Source organism: Sarcophilus harrisii, chromosome 1, assembly GCF_902635505.1.
Source record: "Sarcophilus harrisii chromosome 1, mSarHar1.11, whole genome shotgun sequence".
Classification (NCBI taxonomy): domain Eukaryota; kingdom Metazoa; phylum Chordata; class Mammalia; order Dasyuromorphia; family Dasyuridae; genus Sarcophilus; species Sarcophilus harrisii.
This window is the reverse complement of record NC_045426.1, coordinates 289,491,288-289,518,908: the sequence shown is the minus strand read 5'-3', so window position 1 is coordinate 289,518,908 and position 27,621 is coordinate 289,491,288. Positions and strand designations below refer to the sequence as shown.

Genomic DNA, 27,621 nt, shown 5'->3' with positions numbered 1-27,621 from the left:
GAAGGGAAAAAATTTTGGAAATAAAATACTATTGAGAACTTGATACAATAGATGTTATTATCTCCTTTCTGGGGAACAAGGAAATGACTTGTATGTGAAGCTCTGGCATGGCATCCATGTCTTCCTGATCCTAAGGCCAATTTCCCTTTCATCTATGCTCTTTTGCCTCTATTGAACCACTATTACTGTTAATCTGAGATTTCAAATTAAACATTTTATAACATAATAGGAAAAATGTTAACAAAGTATTTAATACAATCTTGGTTTTGATTTTTATTCTTTGAAGTAACCCTCATGATTACTTTAGAATTTTATTGGATTTTAACTTAGTATAGCACATCTATCCTCAATTCTTATGTCATCATTTAAATTACTATTTTAAAAAATATAAAAATATAACAAGATATATTTTTAAAATATTAGACTAGTAATTTTTCTTTGAGGGAATGAGGCAATCTGGATTAAGTGACTTGCCCAGGGTCACACAGTAAGTGTCAAGTGTCTGAGGCCAAATTTGAACTCAGGTCCTTCTGACTCCTTAGTGAGTGCTCGATCCACCATACCACCAAGCTGTCCCCTAGTAATAGTTCAATATATTAAAGGCTTTCTTGAAAATATTTAGATATGGGTATAAAAAGATACAATTATGCTCTATTTTATTTTTATTTATCTTTAGATATTATAAGATGTAAAAATAGCAATCAAAGCCAATGGTTATTATTTACTAGTTATAAAGACCTTAATGTCCAAAAATTATCACAGGAAAAAAACACAGGCAATTGTACTAAATAACCAAATTAGGTAACCTAACTTCTCTTAAAAAAATGAAACCCAACCCAATTTATGTTTTGGATATAATATTATAAAATTCTATTTAATAATATATTATTATTATTAATATACTAAAATTATAAAATTTTTTGAACATAATTTTTTTTTTCATCAATAGGCTTCACAAAGACAGTAAAATTTAAGGCATATATGGATTCCAAGTTCAGGGATTCAAATCCCTGCTTGACTAATTAATTACTACCTTTGTAATCTCAGGCAAGATCACTGAATATCTCTGGACACTCTGAGATGTAAAATGAAGAGGTTGAATAAAATGACTCTTGGGTCCCTTCCAAAACTAAAAACCTATGATCCAAATATGAAACTGCAGAGATTTTTATAATTACCAAAATTTCTTATTTAAAATAAGTAAATGGTAAAATCTTACCTCCAGTTGCCGCAGGTTTGATATTGTAGTTTTATATTCTCTTTCTAATTTGTTCTTCTCATAGCCTTCTGTAGCTAGCTCAAGAACTAAATCTACTTTCCGTACATTCAACATTGTGCAAGTCTGTTAACAAAACCCATAAAAGTTGTTTATATTTATTTTAAAAGCTCTCCTATATTTCATATCTAAGATTACTATAATACAGTTTTTAAAAAAATCAATTTAATCAATCATCTCCTAAATTACTTGTGTCAATTCTGTTCACAATTTTTCTACAGAAAAAATTAGGTTAAATGTGTTACTTCAGAATGGCAAAATCAGGTTTTTAAAAATAAGTTTTAATATTTTTTTCTTGACATGTTGCCTATAGATTTCAAAACTTACCTTAATTAGCTTCAATAATTCAGAAACCAACTTTGCTTTCTGGGCATTAATTTCTTTGATTTTGGCATTTGTTTTCTGTTCCTCTTCTTCAAGATTGTAAGTACGATGTTCTATCAGCTTTAAACTGGATGAAAAAATAAAATGATATCCTAATTAAGGGTATTCTGAAATATTGGGAGAAGAATTCTATCCTGAAATTGAAGTCCTAGTTCTGCCATTCAATGGCTGTTTAGCCTTGTAGTCAATTACCTACGGGGCCTCAGTTTCTCTCTCATATAATGAGAGAGTTGGGTTATTTTATTTTAAACTAAATCTCACACTCCATGATTCTAAAGGTTTAACTGAAGATCTACTTTACACCTACCATCACCTAAGTTTGTTGTAGCAAATACAAAAGAAACACAAAGCATAGCATCTCCTCTAATAATCTGGAGGAGATAGAACTAGCTTAGTACTACTCTAAACACAAACTTTTTTTTTTTAAATGAACAAACCAATTTCAATTAGATCTTGAAGGATCAATGAGAAAGATGAAAGGATTCTAGGTGGGTGGAAATTCAAGAGCAAAGGTGTAGAGGTGAGAAAAAACCTGAAAGATGCAGAATGCAGGGAGAACATTGACTTGATGGGAACATGCTGCCAAGATTAATAGGATAGAATTAGATTATAAAAAGTCTTAGAAGCCAAGAAAAGTTGATATTAATAGCAGACAAGAGGGCAACATATTAACTTAACAAAAGAATTAATAGAATTCTTTCATAGACTGAGTTCAAGTCAATTTAATATGACTTGAATTCTTTAGGAAAGTATATGTAGAGTCAAAACTGAACTTGCACAAAAATTTGTCACTTATAGTGTGATATGCTAGAAAAAACCAAAATTCAGAGCTAGAAAACCTGGGTTCAAATACTGCTTCCACCACTTAATGGTACATCACAATTTGTGAAAACATTTTCTCATCTGTAAATGGGAATAATATTTTGTATTTTCTGCCTCATATAACTGCTATTCTTTGTTAACTTTAAAGAATAATACATAATTCAAGTCATTAATATTGTTATTAAAAAGAAGAAAAAAGTCAAAAATATTACTTTAGAGTAAAAATAATACAATACCTATCTAATTTCGAACCAATTTTCTGTTCCAGTTGATTCTTTTTGGTTTTCCTGTCTTGAAGATCCTTCTTTTTATTTCTGAATTCATTGTCTCTGTGTTCAAGATGTTTGATTTTTTCACGAAAGACTGTTAACTCTATATCTAGTGTCTGAAATTTTTTAATTATTTCCTATGGAAAATATAGATTCAAATTGTAAGTACATATTTAAGCAAGTCTTACTTGAATTCCAATATTGGTTTAAATAAGTGCTACCCCAAATATAGCCTTTTACCCATAAATTAACAAATTAAAGGAAAATGTATATAAAAAAGAATCATATAAAATTATCCATTTAGGAGAAACCCATCTCATGTTTGTAGAGATGAGCACCTTTATTTAGTATTACTCTCAAATTCACATTTTCTGGTCTTGTGCACCAATTCTTGATACCTTTGAGTCAGAAGCATCCCATTCAAACTACATAGAAAAAATGTTTTACATCAGTGAGGGAATGCTAGGTAAATAGCCTTAGGTTAAGAAATATCCCCTCTTTCTGATGGCTTCTGAACAAGACTTTGGTGAAATAAGTCATCTTCTTTATACTTCCTTTGTACTTCACTCATCCTTCAGTCTTAGGACACTCCCACCATACCATATTCTCGGATGTTGGTAAACAATTTGCTATCATGCTGGCTTCTTAGGATTCTAAATTAAAGATGTCAATTTTATCCCGAACTAATTAAAAGCTCTCAATTGTTATTTATTTTGGAGGCAATAGCAATTTGTACATTTCTTTAGCTTTTACTGGGAAGAAGACTGATAAAGATGGGATTATTGCTTGTCCTTCTTTGTCCTTAATTTTTCTCCATCTCCCCCCCCCCCCCCCTTTTTAAACTAAGACAACTGATTGTCAGTTATACATATTAGAAACATCACTACCTTGTGGAATTTATTCAGTCTTCACCTACCTTTTATTCTGCCTCATGGAGCTCCATGAAATTATTTCTGCAGCAGTGAGTAGAAGTACTGGACTAATCAATACTAAATTTTTACAGTTTCAAGTTTTATACATGCCAGTTTTTTGGGGGAAGATGGGAGTGTGGGAGAGGGCAGGAGTTGGGGTGGGAGAAATAGAAAAGGCAAGAGTAGTACTGTCTCCTTTAGAGAGATAACCAACCTTATCCTGATCTTCTAATTGTCTTCTTTCTTGAACATTCACAGTAAATGTGAGAAACTGGGCTGTTTTCAGGTGTGTGTTACTAGATATAATGTCATTTGAATAAATAGAAGTTTTTACCACATACTTTTCTTGAGCTGTGTAAATCTGTTTCAGTTTGGTTTCATGAATAACCTAAAACAAAAAATATGATCACTTATTTGGTCATGCTCATTTGCATTCTTTTTTAAAGGATCAAAGCATAAATGAATACATTTGAATTCTGAAAGGGGTAAATAAGACAACTATATTTGAAAACAGATTGATAAAATTTTTGCTAATTTTGAAAATTACTAAAAACTAAGCTAATTGAGTCAAGACTTAGAAATTGTGCTTTATCATCAACTTAGTTTTAGTATAGTAGGTAAATCAAAATAATTTCATGCATTTACATCCACTTAAAAAAAAAACTTCAATGCCTTCAAAGACTTATTACTTCAAAGACCACCTTAAGCAAATCATAGCCTAATTCCACCATTAAAAAAAAAAAATCAAACATAAAACATATAGCCCTGTGTAGGTGGTCCTAGATCTCAGGAATTTCTGTTTATTAAACAAATATCATAAATAAATCCTATATTAGATAAAATATTTTGTTATTTTTTGTTGTTATTGATGTGAATGAATAGGAATAATAGGGTAAAGAGCTACTCTGACTTCCTTAGTCTCTTGGATTTCAATGTGGCTTGATCCTGCAATTTTTCAGCTGAGTAGAATATCAAAAATATAGATGAAGTATTCTGTGGTACTCAAAGTCCCTGATATCTATAATGGTACTTTGCTGAGGATTCTTCTTTTTGATTTTCCTTTTCTAAAACCTTATAACAGACCATTAAAATTCCATCTGATGATTCCCTAAAGGTTTGGGATCTAACCCCCCCCCCAAAAAAAAAACAACAACAAAACAAAAAGTTTTTTGTTGAGAGTTATCTCAGAAGTGAGTATTTTGGGGACCTGAGCAGCTAGATGGCACAATAAAGTACTGAGCTTAGAATCAGAACATTTTAGTTCAAGTCCAGCCTCATATACTTATTAATGATGTTACCATCAGTAAATAACTTAGCCTCTTTACCTCAGTTTCTTCATCTGTAAAATGATTATAACAGTATTTATTTCCCAAAGTTGTAAGGATTAAGAGATATTTGCAAAGGCCTCTGCATTGCACCAGGTGCATAATAGGCACCTCTATCCATATCTTGCTAAACTTTTTAAAGATTTATAACATTTTAGAAATAGAAGATACTTTTTAATGGTCATTCCAAATAGACTCATGTTACATATAAGGAAACCAGGGGTCTTAAAGGGCTAAGCTGTGATTGAGATGATTGAGATGATCACCAGATTGAGACTTCCTGACTTCTAGCTCAGGGTTCTTTCTTTTGCTCAAAAGAAAAAAAAAAACAAACCCACAATCTTTATTCGAAGTAAAAATATTGTTTTTTCTTTAAAAAAAAAAAAAAAATCTTTGTTGTAATTGAAAAGACATGATTCCATTGATGTGGGTATTCCTTCCACTGAAAAACATACTAAGAAGTTTCATAAATTGCTATTCCAAGTACCATAATGGTAGTGGATATTCACACAAATATTTACATGTATGATAATGCCTATATGATTTTATAACATCCACCATAGACTTTTGACAATTTAATGATTGTATATTTTTCAACTATGCCATCAAGATGAGATAGAGAAAGAGACAATTATTTAGAAAGAAGAAAAGTAGAAGTGTTCCAGGTGAAATTTTATATTCAACCTGCTAAGTTAAACCTATTTGTTATTTACCCTTTACTTCTTGCTGTCAATTTTACCCAATAGTCCTGTTTTAGATTTACAAAAAATGAAAAATGCCAAGATAATTTTTATAGTTGCTTAAAGACAACCACAAGGCTGTCATTCTTATCTTATTGTTCTGAATGTTATTTCCAATATTTCTACCATTTCCTACAGGGATTTTAACTAAGTTAAACTACAATATTTTACTACAATATTAGTTATAATCTCCTCACCTGCTCAATTATTGCTCTGGTCTTTTCTGTTCCTACAGGGACATCATGAACATGATGCTGGTAGCAAAGGTAACTCATCACAAATTGAGGTGCATCAAACAACTCTCTTAGATAAGAAAAAAGTCCATATTTCCTAATGAATACAAAGATGACCAACAGAATGGTCTTAGGTTTAATATATTTTTCCAAGAATTTTACATTGTAAATAATACTTAAGAAACATTTAAGAGGTAAAAATGATTCAAAATCAGAAATAATTTCAAATACTTACTTTAGATCATTCAGAGACCTTGTGGGTACTCTGTTTGCATATACGATACTGGGGATACAAACAGCATTTACTTTTAATTTGTGATTGTCACGCATCTAGATTGTAGGAAAGCAAAAGCATTCTTAAAAGGCAATTTCAAAACAAAAAAAGCTTCATAACAAAAAAATTTATGAATTAAGGGCTGGAATATAAAATTATTTGTAAAATCTGAAGAGAGGACTCTGGAATATTACGAGTAATCTCATCTCATCAAACAGAAAAGCAGTCAAGAGTAAAACAAGTTTAAGGTGAGAGACTCAATTAAACAAAATCTTTCCCAGAAAGTTTAGGAATATTAGAAGGACAAAAAAATTGAAGATATCAAAGATATAATAAATGAACTTCACAATTAAGAAGAAGTCATTTTTTATAACAAATAACATTTTTTAAAAGGAAAATAAGAGCCCAAGAAAACCAGTTAGTACAATTAAAAAAAAAAAAAAAACCTGGACATATACGCAATGTTTCACATTTGTGAACCTCGCACCTCTGAAAAGGAGTAGGAATTCTCTTCCTACAGTTCTTCATAATTCTTTCTTTGTAATTCTGCAATAGTCACTTTGCGGTTTTGGGTTTTTTTTTTTGGTGGTGTTTGTTCTTTTCATTTACAATGTGGTACCCACTGTGTATATTGTTTTCTTGGTTCTTTTTATTTCATTTTTACATCAGTTATACAGATCTTGCCATGCTTCTCTGTTTACCATGCTTGCCATTTTTTATAGCACAGTAATACTGAATTACAGCCATATACAACAATATTAACTTTCCAATTTTTTTTTTACTATCATAAAAAAGTGCTGTTGTAAATATTTTGGGGTACATGGATTGTTTTTTTCCTTAATGACCTCCTCAAGGTATATGCTTAATAACTGGATCTCTAAGTCAAAGGATATGGCCATTTTAGTTGCATGCTTGCTCTATCTATTTATCTACCTATCTATTATTTAGTTGTTTAATTACAACTTGTTTTCCATTATTGCTGTATGGATTGACAGTTCTATCAACCATATGGGGTCAGAATATCTATCTTCCAACAACCTTTCTAATATTGCCTATTTCTATCTTTTGTCATCTCTGCCAATTTGCTGGGTGTGAGGTAAAACCTCAATGTTGTTTTCATTTACAGATCTCTTATTATTGGTGATTTGGAACATTTTCATGTAGTTGTTTACAGGTTTTCTTTGAGAACTATTTGTTCATATCTTTTGACCATTTATCTATTGGAGATAATAACACATACATGTTGACTATCCATAGATCTTGGTTATTAAACTCTTGTAGAGACATTTGATATAGATTTCTTTACATTCAACTACTTCTCTTAAGTGTATTAACTTTGTGCAGAAGCTTTTTGGTTTCATATAGTCAAAGTTATCTAACTGCTTCATCAATATCTCGTTTGGTTAAAAATCTACTCCTTACCCAAGGCTGTGAAAAGTACATTTTTATCTTTTCTAATTTTTTATGCTGTGATTCTTAATGCTGAAGTCATTTTGAATTTACTACAGAATATGGTGTAAAACAGGGGTCCTCAAACTTTTTAAATAGGGGGCCAGTTCACTGTCCCTTAGACTGTTGGAGAGCCGCTCTGTAGTAAAAACAAAAACTTTGTTTTGTGGGCCTTTAAATAAAGAAACTTCATAGCCCTGGGTGAGGGGGATAAACATCCTCAGCTGCTGCACTTGGCCGCGGACCGTAGTTTGAGGACCCCTGGTGTAAAATATTGACCTAAGCCAAATTTCTGTCAGACTGCTTTCTAGTCTTCTTGGTATTTCTTATCAGATAGAGAATTATTTCCTAAGTAATTTATATTTTCAGCTTTATCAAACAGTAGATTATTGAATTCCACTATGTCTGATTCTCTCTTCTATTCTTGTTCTATTGATCTACTTTTCTTTTCCTAAACTATAACAAATGATTATGACATCTTATTTTATAATATACTCTGAGGGATGGAAGTGACCTTTTCCCTGCTTTCCTTTTTTCATTATAACCTTTACTATTCTGAATATTTTGTTCTTCCAAATTAATTATTTATTGAGTTCCATGAAATATGTTTTTGGTAATTTGATATGTTTATTGTTTTGGCCTGCTCTACACTTAAGCATTATATTCCTCGAGCAATTTAAGTTATCCAGTATTTCTTTAAGAAGCAATTTATAATAGAATCTATATAAATATTTTGTGTAAGTTGGTAGATTGATCCTCAAACATTATATACATTTACTCTGAATGAGATTTCCCTTTCTATTATTGCTTTTGGCTATTATTATTATATGGAAATACTGTTGATTTTTGTGGGTTTATTTTGGAGCCTGCAGCTTTGCTGAATTTATTAATGTTCTCAATAATATATTTGCTAATACTTTGGACTTTCTAAATAACCATCTTGTCATCTCCTCTGATTATTATTTTTTTATTATTAGTTTTTTTCTCTTGTTTTACTATTAGAATATTTCTAGAACTACAGAAAATAATAATGGGGTTAAGTGGGCATCTTTGCTCTACTCTTCTGTCTTTTGGAAAAGCTCTCCATGTATGTGATTTTCCATACAGGACAAGCATGAGAATCCTACAGATGGCCTTATTGTAGAGTTGCTAAGTAAGTATTCTTATCAATGATATCATGGCTTTTTTAAAGAACTAAAGCATATCATAGCATTCTAGTAGATATGTATCAGTCAATAAATATATATTAAGCCTCTACTGTGTGCTAGGCACTGTGCTATTTAAAAAAAAAAAAAAAAAAAAAAAGGCAAAAGACGGTCACAATCCAAAGGGAGAGACAAGCAAACACATACATACAAACAATCTTGGGGGAGGAGAGGAAACAGAGGCAAGAGGTGCAAGATAACCCCCACCTCAAATTGTTAGAGATGTTATGAAAGAACAAGAACACAAATACAATCTAAGCTTCAAGAGCAAAGTTCAAGAGTATTTCAAAGAATAAGGAGGTCCCACTGTACTCTGCTCTGAGGAGGATACATCTTAGAGCAATGTGATCAGTTCTAGCCATTATATTTTAGGAATAAAAATAGTAAACTGGAAAGGATCTAGGACAGAAAATTGGAAGGTGCACAGTTTGGAGTTCATTATATATGAAGATTGAAGGATTTGGGGACACTGAGCCTGGGGAAAAAATGAACTGGGAGGATATAACACTTATCTTCAAATATTTGGCTCCAGAAAGCAGAACCAGGAAAAATACTTTATAAAATACAAAAAAGGCTCCCAACAAAGACAACAATGTTAGGATGCTGAAAAGTCCATATTCTTTACAATTATATCATTAAAGTCCTAAAAATGTACCAGAAGTAATATTGGTTAAAAAAAAAAAAAAAAAAAAAAAGACCCAAGGGAAATTGTCCACGCCCTGGGACTGCATGAAAAGACTGTCAAAAACAAACATTAGATATGAATAGAGAAAAAGAGAAAATCCAGTGCAGGTTAAAGGCACAGGGTACAAGCAGTCTGAACCCAGGAAAAAGTCACAAAAAGAGATAGGGGGTCTATCCAATGAGCAGGGCAGCATTATATTCAGGAAGCCTGTCCATACTATTCAACACAGGAAAGAGCAAATTCTGATTTAAGTACAAAGCTCCAAACTAGAAGCAAGATGGAGATATAAATAAATAGCATAAAATGCTAACACAAAAAAGAAATGCTATAAAATAAGAAAAGTAAACTCAAAAGAGAGAAACTCTCCAATAAGTATATAAAAAAGTATCCAGATGAATTAAGCAAGAGATAAAAAAAAAAATGTGAAATGAGAGTTAATGAAAAAAGAATGTGAAGTTGAATTAATAGTTAGAATGGAAAATAAATCTTGCCCAAAACTGGTCTCCTTGAAACTTAGAAGGGAACTAAATAAGAAACAATGTCTCTACAATACAATAAAAAACACTGAAAACAAAAGATTAAAATTTTAAAAATAAAATTTAAAGTACGTATGACTAAAAAAAGGCCTGGAAAAATAATCTAAAAAGAGATAATCTAAGAACTAATTATAAATCACAACTAAACAAAAACACTTGGGTAACAGATTTCAGGAAATCACAACTGAAAACTGCCCACATACAAAGTAGAAAGAGAAAAAAAAATCTACTGAATATCTCCTAAAAGAAACACTAGCAATGAGAAACAAAGCAAGTCCTCAAAACACAGCCAAAATGCAGAGTTTACAGATCAATGAATAAGTATTTCAAGTAGCCAGAATGAAACATTTCAAGACCTAAAAAGCCACATGCAGGATCACTAAGATTTGGCAACTACTATTAAAAAGAAAAAGTAATCTTGATATTCTCAAAGGCAAAAAAGCTAAAAGACTTGCACCAAGACTATATAGGGAGAGAGTCAACTAAAACTTTCAAATGTATAGACACAAAAATCAAGCAAAAACTAGAAAAGAGGCAGTTTAACTAAGTAAAATAAAACAGAGGACGAAGGGGTGGTTTTATTGGGTGGTTTTATTCTATTGTAGTGGTTTAAAAAGAAAAGGCTAGTAAAAGGGAATTACTGGAAGAAGAGAGAAAGCATTTTACTGTAAAATCTCAACCTTTTATGGGCATAACATTTCTAGACAATGGCACAAAAGTTTTAAAAAATATGAATGTTGGATCTATTGAACCTATGGGAAATAAAGGGTTAGGTTCCTGTGACCACCAAAAACAAATATTTCATTACTGAAAATACATTTTTCTATTAATATACACTTTTTCTAACACAGTAATCATGTACACAAAATAAAATGGGCAACATATAAAACATTTTCTCACTCAGTAATTACCTAGAATTCTGTGACCTTTTTTGCTAACTTCTCAATTAAAAAAAAAAAAATAACCAAAACAATGATTTCAGACAATATTCACTTTCTATAATACATGAAATCCATGGAACCACACTTTCCTCCTTTTTTGCAGATATAAGTTACTATATCAACTTACTACACTGCATCATGAGCTTTGCAAGCTGAAGCTTAGAGTCTAGGGAACATGCAATATGATTTAGAGGCATAATTGTAACCCAAAATTTAAGTTTTAAAGGCAAACAATGAAAAATAGGCAACAAATGTGGAGTATGTTCTTTACAATGGTAAGTTAACAAAACCAGAAGTGCCTACTAGGTTATCAGCTGCTCCACAAACTTGGACACATCACATCTCTTACTTTTTCTCTACTTTGCATAGCTGTGAATGCATGTGGATGTTAAAAAATATAAATCAGATTACTAAATTGTGGAAGTAAAAAGCACAAATGTTAAGGATTGATTGTATTTCACAAAATAGGAATACACAAAGCAAATAATATACCACGAAAGAAAAAATGGGAGAAAATGGAATTTACATGAATCTCATTCATCTGAACTGGGCAAAGGAGGACTGAATATATTACACATACAAATTGTTGTTTTTTAGTTGATAGTTGTGCCTGATTCTTTGTGACCTAATTTGTTGTGGGGTTTTGGGGCAAAAATACTGGAGTGATTTGCCATTTCATTCTCTAGCTCATTTTACATATGAGGAAAAAGAGGCAAACAGAATAAATTGACATGCCCAGGGTAATAAATATCTCAGATCAGATTTAAATTCAGATCCTCCTGCCTCCAGGGGAGTCGCTAAGTAGTATACAGGGACCATAAGGCTCTATGAAAATAGGGACTAAATTTCACTTTTCTTTGTATACCTGGCACAGCATCTGGTATATAGTAAGTAATTAATAAATATTTGTTGACCAACTGATATTTTCACATATAATATTCTATAATGTTATAAATTGCAATTTATTGCAATCTCCATAAACTGAGGCACTACTCATAAAAATAAAATCATAGGTACTTAATTATATTAATGATAAACACAGGGAGAAGACAAGCAAAACCAAAAGAATTTACAAAATGTTACCTGTCAAAGTTAATTACATCATACTACCTTGGTAAGAAAAATAAAATTCTGGCATTATTTGAGCTCTGAAATGAAAAATATTTACTCAGATATTCAAAGAATTCTATCAGTAAGTACTTGCCTCTTTGAGAAAATATTCCATATCTTCTTGACTTTCAAATACAAAAGATCTCAAGTCATTTGATGGAATATGATTTTCAATGTATTTGGCATTTTTATAGTCTTTCACATGGATCTAAATCAAGTAAAGAAACAGTATATTTATGACTACTGAAACCATTCAAAACCCAATGTCAAGGTCAAAGGTCCTAGAAGAAATATTGAAGTTTTAAAGGCTCAAATAAAAAAAAATACTTCTTGTTTAAGGTAGCAGTTACAATTTAATTTATCAAGCCTAGTCTTGGATGAATTTAAAATGGATTTATAAAAAAGACAAATGCAAGACTATTAGCAACTGAAAAGTAGCCTCAGTCTCTGATCAATGTTTTCCCTTCAAAGTATATAAGCTCCTATTCTGTATATGTTCTTAATTAATTAAAAATAGGTAAATGCATGCAATAAAAACAAAAAAAACAAACAAACGTTTTAAATTATATCCAGTTACAGAAAAATTTCCCCGAAGACCCCAAACTTAACATTTGTCTTTACAATATACAAGAAGATATGTAAACTGAAATGGATAACTGGCAAATAAAATACAAAAAGAAAACAAAACAAAACAAAACACCCAACTCTTTAGAATTTATGATGGCTTTAGTATAAAGCTAAACATTTTGAGAAGAACAATTCTTAAATTTGGCATTTAATACCCTACTATTTATTCAACATTTACTGAATACCTGCTGTTTGGCCAAGTCCTGTGCTAGGTACTGGGACAGGGTAACTATAAGGAGAGCAAGGAGTTTATAATCAATCTAGTGGGTTTAAAAGAAAAAAAGCAAGCTATATATCATGAAATTCTCCTCAAAATAAATTTTAATATTTAAATGGTAAATGTGTCATACTAAATTGATGAGAGAAGATTGTTAAGAAGAAAAGATGAAAATAGTTTGTCAAACTCCAGTAAAGAACCATTTTTACAGTTAGAATTTCTAGCTGATTTTATATTGCTATAGAGACTTAATAAGAGTCACTTTCCAAGGCTTATTTAATATTTAGGGTATTTTCAAAATGTCTCAAAGATTTTCAAGTAACATTTTCTTTCAAGTAATATTTAATATTTCAATATTTCAAGTAAAATTTAACTTGAAGGCAAATGTGCCTTGAATTGTTTAAAACATCAGAAATATAGAAAGAACATATTAGAATACTTTTATGCACTCATATCATTAATATAAATTAAATAAATGAGAGGAACTACCTGCTTTGAATATCTGCTGTATAAAACATAATTATGTTTCACATATCCAATATTGAAAGAAAACTGTTGATTTATTCAAACCAGGAATTCTTACCCTTTTTTTGTGTGTGTGTCATATGTACCCTCTTTGGTAGTCTGGTAAAGTCTATGGATCCCTTTTCAGAATGTTTTTAAATATACAAAATGAAATACATAATATTACAAAGGAAACCAAATTATATCAAAATACAGTTATCAATATATATATATATATTTTTAGAAGTTCAGGAACAGTGTAGTAAATTCTTCTGTTAAATAAAATCATTTTGTTATGCAGATTATTATTCTCTATTTTATATTTTATGTTTTATTATCTATACACAATATCCTATTTATAGCATGTCACAGAATGTTATTCCACATCAGTGATATATTAGTATTGATATATAATCAATACATACTAATATATCAATAAAATGTATACTTTAATTACTAGATTTTCATTTTAAGTTATTTAGTATTTAAAATTATTTAATTAATCATACTATATACTTCCCTTATTAAACATAACATATAACATAAAAATAAACATTAAAATAAATTTTAATCTTATGAATATCAATTATTGCATCGTTTTAAATGGTAAAGTAAAGGCCTCAGAGATTACCAAGGTGTGAAAGTACGTGTGTTTAAATTCAATTCTAGATTAAAATCTGTTACAAGTGGCCAGAAGCATGATAATGGAATAAATGAGGTGTTACTTGCCTAAACATTTTTATTACAACAAAAAATATCAATTCGATTACTGACAAAATAAGCTTTCTTAAAATGAACAGATTCTCTTACCATGAGCACTATGGGTTCAAAAACTGTTTTCTTAAATCTTTGTTTATTTTTTCTTAGCCACATAACAGCATCATGTGTATCACGATATCTCATTCTCAATTTCTCTTCCCTTTGATTCAATAGGTTATCAAGGCATACAATACGAGCAGTTATAGCTATTTTTGAAAAACAAAAATAAAGCATTATGCCTCTGAAAAGTTTAGCAAGTTAAATTGGCCATTAATCAAGCATGATAAATATAGTATTGTATCACTGTAACTGTTTCATAGGTAATTTAAAAAAATAGAAAATAAGTTTCCATCTTTCTAACGTAGGAGTCAACCTCAATTTCTCATTTTCTCAACAACTTATAATCAATCTGTTGCCAAATTCAACTCTGCAATATTTCTCATGTGTATCATTTCCATTTCTCTGCAGACAATGCCACCACCCTGGTGCAAGCCTTCACCACCTTATTCCTAGAATACTACAATATAACCAATATATTCTGTGATGCATTAACAGTGGCTTCCTTGCTGTCCTTACACGCAATGCTATGACTGCAGGCATTTTTTCTGGCTGTTCGTATACTTGGAATTCTCTCTCTCCTCCTTTCTGTCTTCTGTCCTCTGGATTCTGTCAAGTACCAGCTAGAATCTCAGCTTCTACCAAAAAATCTTTCTTAATCACCTAGAATGCTGGTACCTTCCCTTTCAGACTATACCCAATTTATTCTATACACATATTTTTTTGAATAAAATTGTTTGCATATTGTCTTTTTTTTTTTTTTTTTTTTTTTTTTTTTAGATTGTGAATTCCTTGAGAGCTGGGCATTTTGCGTTTCTTTAGAGTCCCCAGAACTTGGCACAGTGCTTGGCTAAGCAAAATAGTTTCTTAAAAATGCCTATTGACTGAGAGGAAATAAATATATATAAAACATGAAAACAATATATTATAGGACAGCTTCAGGCTTTATATACAGCAAATGTGGAAAAATAATATTGCCTTTATTTAAAACAATATAATATTCAAATATATACATACTGTGGCAGAGTTTTAATAACACTTACTTTCTTTATCTTTCTTTAGATTTTCTATCTCTTTTAGCCTCTCATTTATCTCTACATCAATTGCTGACTTTTCCTCATGTACTTGTTTTAGATCTTCATTAAGGGAATCAATTTGAGGTTGCAGATTCTCACAGCTTCCTATGGACTCAATTTCACTCTGCCAATCATCGATCATCTTACGAGTATTACTTATTCTCTGCAGTCTATTATCTTCTTCGTCTCGCTTCACTCTGAAAGCATGCTTTGCTTCTTCAATCTAACAGAGTACAAGAATAAATTATTACTTGGGACTTTTTCTGTTGGTTTAAAAGTCTGCATTATTGATTTTTTCAAAAAAGGTAAAATCAACATTCTAAGTGTACATTTTATTTATGCCTCAGTACTAATGAAAAATATCCCATTTTTAAGCCTAATTAGATATTCAAAATATATGTAAACAAGAGTCATTCTTATGCATCAAGTATCCATGTAAAAAAATCATTCCCAGGACACAAGAACCATATGATATGGTTGAAGAATAGACAAATTCACAGAAATGAATGCAACTTGATGAATATTCAAATTTTTTTTATGAAAAAAGAAACCATTTTGTTTCAGAAAAATTCAAAACCCCAATGTCCAATAAACTGAAACATATCACTAAGGAATTCTCTACCTGATTAAAAAAAAATGTGAGATCTGACAGAAATTAGGCTCATATCAACATTCCACAATAAATTTTAAGTGCATACATTACCTTCATACTAAAGATCATATTAATCATATGAAACTGAAAAGCTTCTATACAAACAAAATTAATATACTTAGAATAAGAAGGGAAGTGGTTGAATGAACAAACTTTCTATCAAATTTCTCTGATGTAGTATCCAAGACAATTAACATTTTTTGCTAGACCAAATAAGTAGTCAAAGAACAAGAATAAAAAGTTCACAAAAGAACTGCAAATTATATTGTTGTTTATCCTTTGTTCCCGAAGAGGACCACATCAGTGAGGTAATGCCATGATATACAAGTGAGTTGGATTTAAGCAAGGAAGAGCAAAGTCACTGGCTTCACTTTCTCTTCCAAAACCATCTGGGTCCAGTGGCAAGATATAGATCAGGACAATTGGATATATCTCTGGATACAATGAAAGACCTTGGCCTTTTTAAGCTTAGGTCTTTGGTAATGCCCATTCAATCATTAGGACTAGATAAAGAAATGGTGCAAAGAATGGCTTTTTTTTCCTACTCAAAAAAAAAAAAAAAAAAAAAAAAAAAAAATCAATCAATCTGGGAGGGGTTGTTCCCTATGCTGAGAATGAAACACCTTTCCTTCTGACTGCTATCCTGTAGAGTTTCTAGGTTCATATAAGACTAACTCAAGTGCCACAGCCTATGGAAAATCTTTTTTGATCTATCTTTATTTGTGTAAAGAATGTTTTATTATTGTGTTCATATAGTTCCTGTGCATAACTTAACAGGAGACTCCCAAGTTTAGATTTGCAAAATGAACCTGAAAATTTTTGAAGATTCCACCGAAGCACAATTTAGAACTTTTCTTGCTATTAACTTTAAGTTTAATAATTGTCTCCCTTAGTCCTTAGCTCTTCAAAGAAAGAAAAGATTTGACTTTCTTTGGTGCTGAAATTGCATATACACATTTCTCTTTGTTGCTTAAGATTCAAAATTCTCATAGTTTCCTAAAAACTAATTATTACGTTATATATTCTAACTCAGTTTCATTTTTTTAAATCAGTTATTGGGGAAAGAACTTCCAGAACTTTGGGAAAGAACAGGCAGAAGGAGGAGTAGAGTATTACCTTAATTCTGTTTTCCTATCTTTTTAACTATGAGATAGAAAAAGGGAAAAATGACATTGATATATAGTATCACCATGAAACCTGTACAATTATCTGTCCACAAATGGAAATTTCCCAGGCAATTTATGCTTTCTGGAAGAGTACAAAGCACTTTCATGACATAGTTTAGACTGACCAAATTTGCAAATAAAATATCTCTTTCCGAGGCAACAATCTTTCTCTTAATTTCTTACCTGTATTATATTTATATCTAAATATTTTTTTGGAAGAGAATGGTTAACAGTTAACTTCCATGTAAAAGCAAATTAATTCTATTGAGCACCAGAAAGCCTTATGGGTCAAATTCCAATGAGGTTGCTGAGTATGTTTTTATCATTTATTTTTTAATTAACTTAGGTGATCCCAATCCACTATTCCCATGAGTGGGAAATATTAACCATCACAGAATTCTGTATTCAACCAGTACAATTCTGAATAAGCCTTGCTTCCAAATAGTGTTAGGAGAGCTTTAACAAAATAGCAATTCCCCAGAAATTTCCTATTTCACACTTACATTTATATCAGAGTTTCTATGCTCTAAGAACAGGAGTTCTTATTCTCTTTGCACACATGGACCCCTTTAGCAGTATGGCAAAGCCTGTGAACCTCTTCTTAGAATGAATTTTAAAAAATGAAAACATTTTTTATATATAAAAATTTGCAAAGTAAACCAATTATACTGAAATATAGTTAAAAACATTTGTAAAAATAAGTTTATGAATCCCACATTAAAAATCACTGCTCTAAGACAAGAGCAGTATATGCATCATGGATTTATGTAGTTAATATTTCATTATGTAGTCTTACTTGTTTCTCTCTCCTTTCTAATGCATCTTGCTTTTCTTTGCATTTACAAGATGTATCTCTGATGTCATTATTCTATAAGGAAATAAAAATGTATATAAATTAAAATTTAAGTAAGTGCATAGTCATTTATTCATCTGAATTCAATTTCCCAGACCTCAAAAAGGCAGGAAAGCTAAGAAAACTTACACAACAGAAGAGCAGGATCAGCAGTAAAGCAGGATCTTTCCTGTGGCACCTTCATGTCATCATGTTTATAAACAAATGTCCAAACATTCATTTTCTACAAGTATAAGCATGTTTTATGACTCTTTTTGCCAGTAAAAAAGTTTCTCTCCACTTGACTTCCTGTTCTCTAGCATTTTGTCCTCTGATGAGAAAATTTCTGGCATAGTATAAAACTTAATACTTCTGATTTTTTTTTTTTTAGCATCTGCCACTCAGATTATTAATAAAAATGCTTTTTCATCTTTTAAAAGGGAGAATGAGAAAAGGCTGGGATCTCCTTTAAAGACTTTTTAAGTTCCCTGAATGACTCTCAACTGCTCCCAGAAACAAAGGTGGGGTTTACATAGCAATAAAGAAACACATGGAGTGTATAAGATAGATATAATACGTAATTGAAGAAATTCAAAGAAGAGCCACAAAATTCATTAGGAAAAAGGCAGGGTGGTAAAGGCAAGTAACATTAGGTAGATAGTTCAAATCAATATCTTCTCATCAAGAGAAAGTAAGGAATACCACTGGACGGTATTATGACCAACTTCATATATAAGAAGACTCCCAAAGGATGGGTGGGAGATCAGTGTAGAAAGGAACATCTATACTAATGAGATCACATATGTACATGAATACTGAGTTTTTCAACAGACGCATTATTTCTACAATCACATAAGAGATGAATAATAAAAAAAAGTACTATAATAACACTATTTCAAATGTTCAACATGATAAAACTTATCAAGAAGAAGATGCATTTCCAAAGTTTTCCAACAATAGGCATGTAGAATATTTAAACTGATATGATAAGACAACTACATTTTTGTCCAAATTAGTATAAAGAGGCTGGCTGGAATCAAGATTGGTTGTGCTGAGCAATTTATTTCAGCGTGTGAAGCTTAGTATTCAGGATAGGGGATCATATTTATGACACTGGGTTTTTTGAAAGTGATTCACATCACTTTTTCTTTTAAAGCAGTGCAATGAGTAAAAGGCACATCTAATTAGAAGTCTGAAGAAGCAAGGACTAGTTTTATTTTCTTAAATGTTCTAAGTCTCATCTACCAGACTTTTAATCTTTAAAAGGTCACTTCCAAATCTAAAATTCAATGACTTTGAGATTACAGTGTGTTGGAATCTTTACAAACTGTTAAGCCATTAGAGTTGATAGAAACAATAATTACCTAATTTAGCATGGTTCAATATGATTGATTTGATCTTAGAAGGAGATATTTTCGGCCAGAATTTCAAACAAGGTACTAAGTACAACTGATGGAAACAATGCTTGTGTTCACACCTTTAGAGAGCTCATAGAAGCAAGAAATATTTAAGTACTCATTGGAGTTCACATGTTTGGGAGATTTCAGGGCTTAGAAAGAGATATCTGAATTCACACCTCCCATTGAAGCTCTTAGGGCCAGAGAGCATGCTGGGAGATATCCCACAATCCCACTCTCGGAGAAGTAGCATAAATACAGCTCCAGTGAGCCACTCGGGGGAGTTAGTTACTTGGGAACATTCCCAGGGGTTGGAGAGGAGCACTCTGGGAGGAAGCCCACAAGCGATCTGTCCGAGGCAAGAGAAATTCATTGTATCTTCTACCTTGGTGCTGGCTGGAGTTGAAAGGACAAACCTTTGGATTTGGAGACATTCTGGCAGAGCTCTAAGAACCAAGCGGAGAGCTAGGCCTCTGAGCTAACTGGGCTATATTGAAGGACACAATGAAAGATCTGAACTTTTATCACCTGGCTGTGTTTTGGAAAAAGACCACCACAACAGTGGTGTCTCAGTATGCTTCAAATTGAATTCAGTATTCAATAATTACAATGACAAAAAAATGCTTCGACACATGATGCTTGCTCGGCACTCATCATACTTGGTTATTGTTGGTTGAGGAGTAGGGATATAAGGTTGGCCTGGGGTACTACCCAGCCCCTGTGACAGCCATCATTGTCCTCAGCCAGGAGCATTTCCTCTTTAGGGAAGGCAGAGGAGCCCACAATGCAGAAGTTGTTTGTGTTGGCAGGGTAGTTTGTATTGGCAGGATGATGTGGCTACAGCATATCAATCTTTTGCCTCCCATTAGTAATACTGAAGGGGTAGAAGTCATCATGTTCAGCAAGAGAAACAGCAGCAATAATGGTAGAGGACCCAAGACTCCCAGTAGACCCAAATCCTGGGTGGCAGGGGGCATGGGAACATAGTTTTGCATTACATCCAGACTCCATCACAACACTTCCCCTGCTCCCCAGTCTTGGACTGTGGAGTGAAGGTAAAGCATAAAGGTTGCAGTCCCTCTCAGAAAGCAAGTTGGGTTTAAAGGGAGGAAACTGGGCTGGGCTTGTTTCTCTGCAGCTGAAAGCATTTCTTTTCCATTTTGGGAGGGATGGTTAGGTTATGGACTGGAGATATGCTTCCTATGGAAAAATATTCAGTCCTCATCACTTTTGCCACTCAACTTGCCTTCTAGAACCAATTAACAAAAAGTACCAAGGTACCACTCTATATGTATAATACTATACAAACTTTAAAGAGATATATTTTTTCCTATTAGTAAATTTTAGTAGAAAGAATGCTCTACATGCAAATCTCTTCCCAATTCCTCAATTCCTACAAAGGCAGATTTGATAACATCAATTTAGGCTCTATAGTACACATTTTCACTCAGCTTTTCTATACAAGAAACAATGTGCAATTCAATATAGATCCAGTACCTTTATTCTGACTTGATTATCCAACTGCCGGCGCTGCCTTTCATACTCTTGAATTTTTTGTGTTAGAGGGCCCTGTGTTTCTTTCAGCTTTTTGAGCTCTTCTTTCATCTGCTCACGATTCTGTTTTACTTCTTCATACTGTTGACGAACATTTTCATATTCCTTGCAAAAAAAGTGAGGTTATGGAATTTAACCTGCTAGTCTAGGCTGGTACATAAGTGATGTTAAAGCATATAAGCTAAAGAGAGTAGGAACAAAAATAGGAGATGCAAAGATTAAAAAATATAAATTAGAGAGGAAAAGTAAAGAAATATTTGAGAAAGGACAAGGAAAAAGAAAAAAAAAAAGGACATAGAATATATCTAGAGGTCTTTCTAGTATTCAAAACTAACTACTCCTATTCTACTTAAATAGTAAAACAGTAAAGAAAAACAAATTTCATAATGCATCTTGATTGACAGTGGATACATTAATGAAGTCAAGAAGCAAGGAATTAAATTTTAACAGAAAAATATAAAATGAAAAACCATATTGCTCTTTACTGACATTATCTTAAGAGATGTTAATCCATGTGGATTCAATAATTTAAAATGCTAAAGGTGAAAGCAAATACGTTATACAGCAATTAGAAGCAGAATCATAGAATACAAAGAATATGAGATTTTAGTAAAAATTTAGATGAATTAGAACATTAATTTTATATTTATTTTATCTTGCAAATGATTTCTCAATGTCCTGGCCATGAGGACACCATAAAATTAAATTTTCACAAACATATGCACATGTGCTCTCTCGCTTCTTGAAAATATACATATTTTTATTCACAAAGGCAAATCAGACACTCCTCATTTTAAAAGCTGCCATGGTCAAAAAAAAAGTATTTTTATGGATGGTCAATCTTCTGGTGGAGTTCTTTCCTAAGCTAGCTAGGTTGGTGTGTCTACCCCATAATCAAAGGGTCCATTTCCAACTTGACAAAAACCTATTCCATACCAAAACAAGAGAACAGAACAAAACTTGATTGGAAACTTTAGATGAATAAGATTGAAAAAACTGATAAAATTCATTCCAAAACAGTAAGTACTCATTAAATATCCAATATATGCAAAATGACATATATTGGCTGCGGTTGCAAGGATAAAATTAAACCTGCCCTTCTCCCTTCAAGGCTCTTACCTTTCTACTTGAAGATACAATATATAAAGTAATAGATAGATATATATAATTATAAAATATTTAGTTGAAGTCTACAGATAGAATTTGAGAACTCTCATACATATTAAAATATTCCTTGTCTAATTACTCTGTAGTAAAACAGTAATTAATAAGAAGTGAATGAAGCACAATTTTACAAAATGGAACAAGAAAACAAACTATACTATATGTAATAAATGAGGCAAAAGATGAAGAAATGGTCTCCAAGATTTAAGACTTACCACCCATGGCCTTTTTGCTTCAAGCATCTCAATTAAATCCAAATGACGTTTACACTCATAATATCTCTCCACATCCTGCTTATGCCTTTCATTAGTCTGTTTCAATTTTTCCAAGTAGTCACTTTTTTCTTTGCATGCGATCTATACAGGTATATATTACACAAAGCAGACTTAGAATAATTGTAGGCAAAAATCTGTTCAAATAAAAAATCTGATATGTGTAAAAATTCCATTATGGTGAGTTCCACATAACCTTCAAGTTATATTATTGTAGTAAAATTTAAATGACAAGCAATTTTATTGTTATCATCTTCATTATTATTCAGTATTCTCAATTTTCAGGTTCTAGAAATGAAACTCAATGGTTTAAAGTACAATTTCAACACTATGAATTAATAATCAAAAAGTTGTCTTCTATAGAAAATCAAGGAGCCATAAATTATTCTCAATCCATTATGCTTTCTAAAGCCACTAGATCATTCTGAGTTATGTACTAGCTTTGTTTTTGTTATATAGTTGAGAGCTAAGGTAAGATTTTCTGATAGGAATGATTGATATAGAAAAGGACTATTAGATTTGTAGCTAAGAGAATCAGGGTTCAAATCGTGGATCTGGTATTTATTAGTTGTATGATCTTGAACATGTAATTCAACTCCTCTAGGTATCAATTATTTCATGTTCAAATAAGACAATCAGATTCATTAATACCTAAAAGTCCTTTTAAGCTTTAAATTCCACTGTATTTGTATAGGAAAATATATTCCCCCAATATTATATATCACATAGAAAATAGAATGCAATTTTAAAAAATACCTTACTACCAGCCATCTACCAAGAAATGAATTGAATTCTGTTATGGAAAACAGATTCTTCCCCTTCTCCCTATAAAAAAACTATCAAGAAAAATAATAAAAGAGTATGCTGCAATCTATGTTCACACACAATCAATTCTTTTTCTGTGTATGGATAACACTTTTCATCCTAAGTCCTTCAGAGTAGTTGTAGATCGTTGTATTGTTGAGAATAGCAAAGTCTGTAAATGCTATTCATTATAGAATTATACTAGTCTGATATATTATCGGATATATTGATATTATGCTTGAATGACATATTCAAGCAGAGACTAAAATTTATAATACCGGTCAAGTTTGTCTTTTGGAAGGAAAGGGGGATACCGATACTTAGCGTAGTACCTGGAACATAATAAGAGCTCAATAAATGTTTGCTGATTGAACGATTACCATCAAGCAGACTGGTGAGAGACAGCATAGACAAGGGGAAATAGCACTGAATTTAGAGTTAAATGACTTGTATCCAAATATCAACTTGGCTACTTATTATTTATATGACCTAGTGCAAATGCTTTATTAAGCTCTCACCTCTCCAAACCTATTTCTTTCATAAAATGAAAGATTTGGAATTTAACACTTTTTTGAATTTTCATCTAGAGAGCACTCTTATATATGGAGAGGCATTTACAAAAATAAGTGAATAATGTTAACTTCAGAAGAGAGACAAACAACTAGGGGGATGAGCAAAGGTTTCCTAAAGAAAGTGATTCTTTTCCTTAGCCTTGAAGGAAGCTAATAATTATAAGAGGAAAAAGAGCATTATGGATATACAAAAGAATGTAGGATTAAAAGGCCTTGTTTCGGGAAAAGAAAGTAGGCCAGTTTGGTTCAAATGTAAAGTGTGTGAAGCCAGGTTAGGAATATATTTGAAGGATTTTAAGAGACAATAGGGAACCAATTAAGAATCTTAAATAGGAAAGGAACATGGTAAGATCCCTACTTTAGGAAGATTATTTTAGCAATAAAGCTATCAATAAGAATTTATTAAATGCCTATTATATGCCAAATATTGGGGCTACAAATAGAAAAATGAGACAGCTTGTGCCCTGAAGAAGCTTAAAGTCCACTAAAGGATACATAGCATTCACAGATAAGGAAATAATACAAAGAGAAGCAGGAACAATTGGGGGAATCCAAAAAGGCCTTTTGAAGAAAAAGGCACATGAGCTAAGCTTTGAAAGATACTAGAAGTTGTTCCAAGAGACTAAACTGAAGTGGGAGAAAATTCCAGGGTAAAGAATAATCTGTGAATTATCAAAAGCATGGAAGGTAGGAAAGAGAAACTTGTGAATGTTGAAAAGCAGATAAGCCATTTTGGCTGGAGCATCAGGCATAGGCAGATTGTGAAGGACTTTAAAAGGGAGTTTGTACTTTAAACCTAAAAATAATGGGAAACCACTGAAGCAGGAGAGTAAAACAGTTAGATCTGTACAATAAAAAGATCAATTTAACATTTGGCTGTGCAGAAGAAAAAGAAACAGATCAATTAGGAGGTGATGCTAATAGTTCAGGTAGGGGGATGATGAAGGCCTACACTAACCTGATTATGATATGACAAGAAAAAGGGATAGATATGAGAAATATCGAGGAAGCAGAATTGCAAGAGTCAGCAAATGATTACGTATAGGGAGGGAGGGATGTGTGACTGATAATGAAAAGTTTAAGATGATGTCTATATTATAAAAACTGAACAACTGGCAGAATGGGAGTGGTTCTGAGATAAACTGCTAAGTTAGAAACAAACAAAAAAAAGGGCCAGTTCAGGGGGGAAAGATAATGAACTTGGTTTTGGCCATGAGTTTGAGATGCTTATACAACATCCAATTAGTGATGGAGGACTTGAGTTTGAGAGATTAGGGATGTATACATGAGTCTAGGAATTACCTGCAGAGAAATGACAGCTGAACACAAGAGAGTTGATGAGGTCATCAAGAGAGCAAGTGTATAGAGAGAACATGGGACAGGACAAAACCCCAGTGTATATCAAAATACAGACATAGGACATGACTGATAAACCTACAAAAGAGACTTAGAACTATCTGCTCTAGAGGTAGGAACATGACTAAAGAACCATACTGGAGAATGAGCTAAAAGTGGATAAAGGTCATAAATAGAAGGGGTTAGTCTTGGCATGGATAAGGATTACCCTCTTTCTTTGAAAATGAAGTGAAGGACCAGGACAACAGATGATGCTGAGGTATTCTGAAGAATGGTCCTGGGGGGGGGGGGGGGGGGGGGGGGGGGAGAGGGGGAGAAGAGGGCCCTATCCACATGGTAGAGCTATGTGAAGAATGGACTGAGAAAGGGAGAGAAGGGAAGTGGGGAGTCTGGTTAGGAGATTATTGTGAAAGTCTTAAGTGAGAGGTGGAGTAATCTGAATTAGGAAGTAGCCACATAAGTGAGAAGAAAAGGATGGATGAAAGACATATAGTAGAGGCAGAATTAAACACTTGGCAACTGATGGGGATGGAGATGTATATGTGAAGACCAAGCAGAGGATGACTTCATTTTTACTTTTGAGGATGATGTTAAGGTTTCAAACTAAAATAACTAGAACACAGTGGAAATACATGCTATTGCTATAGAGATGCTTGGAAAGGAATATAACTTATGATGGAGAATTGGAGCTAAGGGAGAGAAGGTTTGGAATTCATCATCTGCACAGATGCCTGAAAAGATCAAATGATGAAATTACCAGAAGAGAGGGTAAAGAGAGAAAAAAGAACTTATGACTGATCCTTGAAAAAGACACATGATTATGGATGATAAAATCTGTGAAAGAGTGGTCAGATACACAGTAAAACAAAGAGAAAGAACAGCTAAGAGAAAGGAAAATATATTCAGAAGGAAGTAGTCAATACTTTCAAAAACCAAAGAGAGTAAAGAAATGATTAAGGAAATGCAATTGAATTTAACAATTAAAAGAGGTCTTTCCTAAGATTGGAGAACAATTTCAGTCATATTAGAAGGAGCTGAGAAAGGAAGTAAAAGTGTTGCCTCTTTTTTTTTTCCCCTAGCAACTTGGCTCTAAAAGGGAATATATAATCTCCTTGACAGCAGAGATTGTCTTTTGCCTCTTTTTAATATTCCCAGTGCTTAACACAGTACCTGGCACATTTAATAATGAATTTTACTGAACTGAACTCAAGGGTGACAAGGTGAAGTTTTTAAATAATAAGGAAAACCCAGAATTAAAGTAAAATACACACATTTCATTATTTTGAGAAGTTAGAGAAAATAATTTGTTTTTCATATTCTCATTCAAACTCATTACTATCGGCCTTTTTAAAAAATGCTACCACTAAAACTTTTATTTAATTTTTAAATGTTATCTTTATGCATGATTGTAAATGTCCAATACACATAAGTACCTGGAGATGTTTTTCTTTTTCTCTGTAGTTTTTGAGTTCACAATGAAACTTGTGCATTTCTGGAGGACCAATTGACTTCTCAGTAGCTTCAAGAAGTTCAACTCTACTGAGTTTTGCAAATTCTCCAACTTTGTCCTGGAGTATCAGAAAAATCAGTATTTAATTACAAAAATGATATTACATAAGCCATTTGATGCTTTCTGTCTAAGAACCACAAAAAGCTATTTCAAATGATGTATTGGTAAAGAAATGCCATAGGTAGCCTTTTGCCAGTTACAATTAAAGTCAGAACAATTGTCTAGACTTAACCTGGGGTCCACAAACTTGTTTTTAAAAATCTTTTCTTAAATGTGTATTGGTTTTCTTTATAATCTTGTGTATTTTATTTCATACACTTAAAAACATCATTTATTCTAAAAGGGGGTTTTTACAGGTTTAAGAAACTGACAAAATTGTTCACAACACCAAAAAGGGTAAGATACTTTGAACTCTAGACAAAAAATTATACATGACCATGATAAAACACCATTAATATAGTTCTTAAGTTTTCTATAATCTTTATATATTTATAGAAAGAGATCCAATTAGTACTTTTAAATTACAAAATTTGGTATCTATTTATCTAAAAAACACAATAGCACCAATGTAAAGCAGAACTAAAGGCTGAAGTCAAAGCCAAATTAGAATAAAATGAGATAGCATAGCAAACAATTGACCTATTTTCAACAAGCTATTGATACTAAGATCAGATACCAACATAGACTCTCACCATTTCCTATAGAAGTGTAACTAATGTAAAATAACTTTCACAATGACGAAAACCAAGTGTCCACAGACTGCCTCACCCAGAAAATGCTTGCTCTACTTGTAAAATATAGATATACCAACTAAAGACAATATTAGTTTAGAATATTTATCAAATTAATTTGTAAAAATTTTATGCAGATAGACTGAAGATTAAATGGCAAGAATGGATGGAAAAACAATTTATAGCAAGTTTGGTGAGAAATCTAATTAAG

General features: G+C 32.0%; 1 protein-coding gene across 4 annotated transcripts in view; it reads right to left on the bottom strand.

Annotated features, from left to right (window-relative positions):
- SMC5 (structural maintenance of chromosomes 5) overlaps positions 1–27,621 on the bottom strand; it is a 75,463-nt gene that overhangs the window by 22,247 nt on the left and 25,595 nt on the right. For all 4 annotated transcript variants that reach the window (XR_004230370.1, XR_004230371.1, XM_031943618.1 and 1 more), the window contains 13 exons: positions 26,603–26,737; positions 22,381–22,521; positions 20,945–21,106; positions 18,015–18,086; positions 15,368–15,623; positions 14,319–14,473; positions 12,255–12,368; positions 6,196–6,290; positions 5,925–6,057; positions 3,877–4,050; positions 2,719–2,888; positions 1,604–1,727; positions 1,220–1,342 (listed from right to left, as the gene is read on the bottom strand). Coding sequence is in view for 2 of the 4 variants with exons in the window: in XM_031943618.1 (XP_031799478.1) it covers positions 1,220–1,342; positions 1,604–1,727; positions 2,719–2,888; positions 3,877–4,050; positions 5,925–6,057; positions 6,196–6,290; positions 12,255–12,368; positions 14,319–14,473; positions 15,368–15,623; positions 18,015–18,086; positions 20,945–21,106; positions 22,381–22,521; positions 26,603–26,737 (1,854 nt within the window). In the remaining 2 variants the exon portion in view is untranslated. The remainder of the gene's footprint in view (positions 1–1,219; positions 1,343–1,603; positions 1,728–2,718; positions 2,889–3,876; positions 4,051–5,924; positions 6,058–6,195; positions 6,291–12,254; positions 12,369–14,318; positions 14,474–15,367; positions 15,624–18,014; positions 18,087–20,944; positions 21,107–22,380; positions 22,522–26,602; positions 26,738–27,621) is intronic.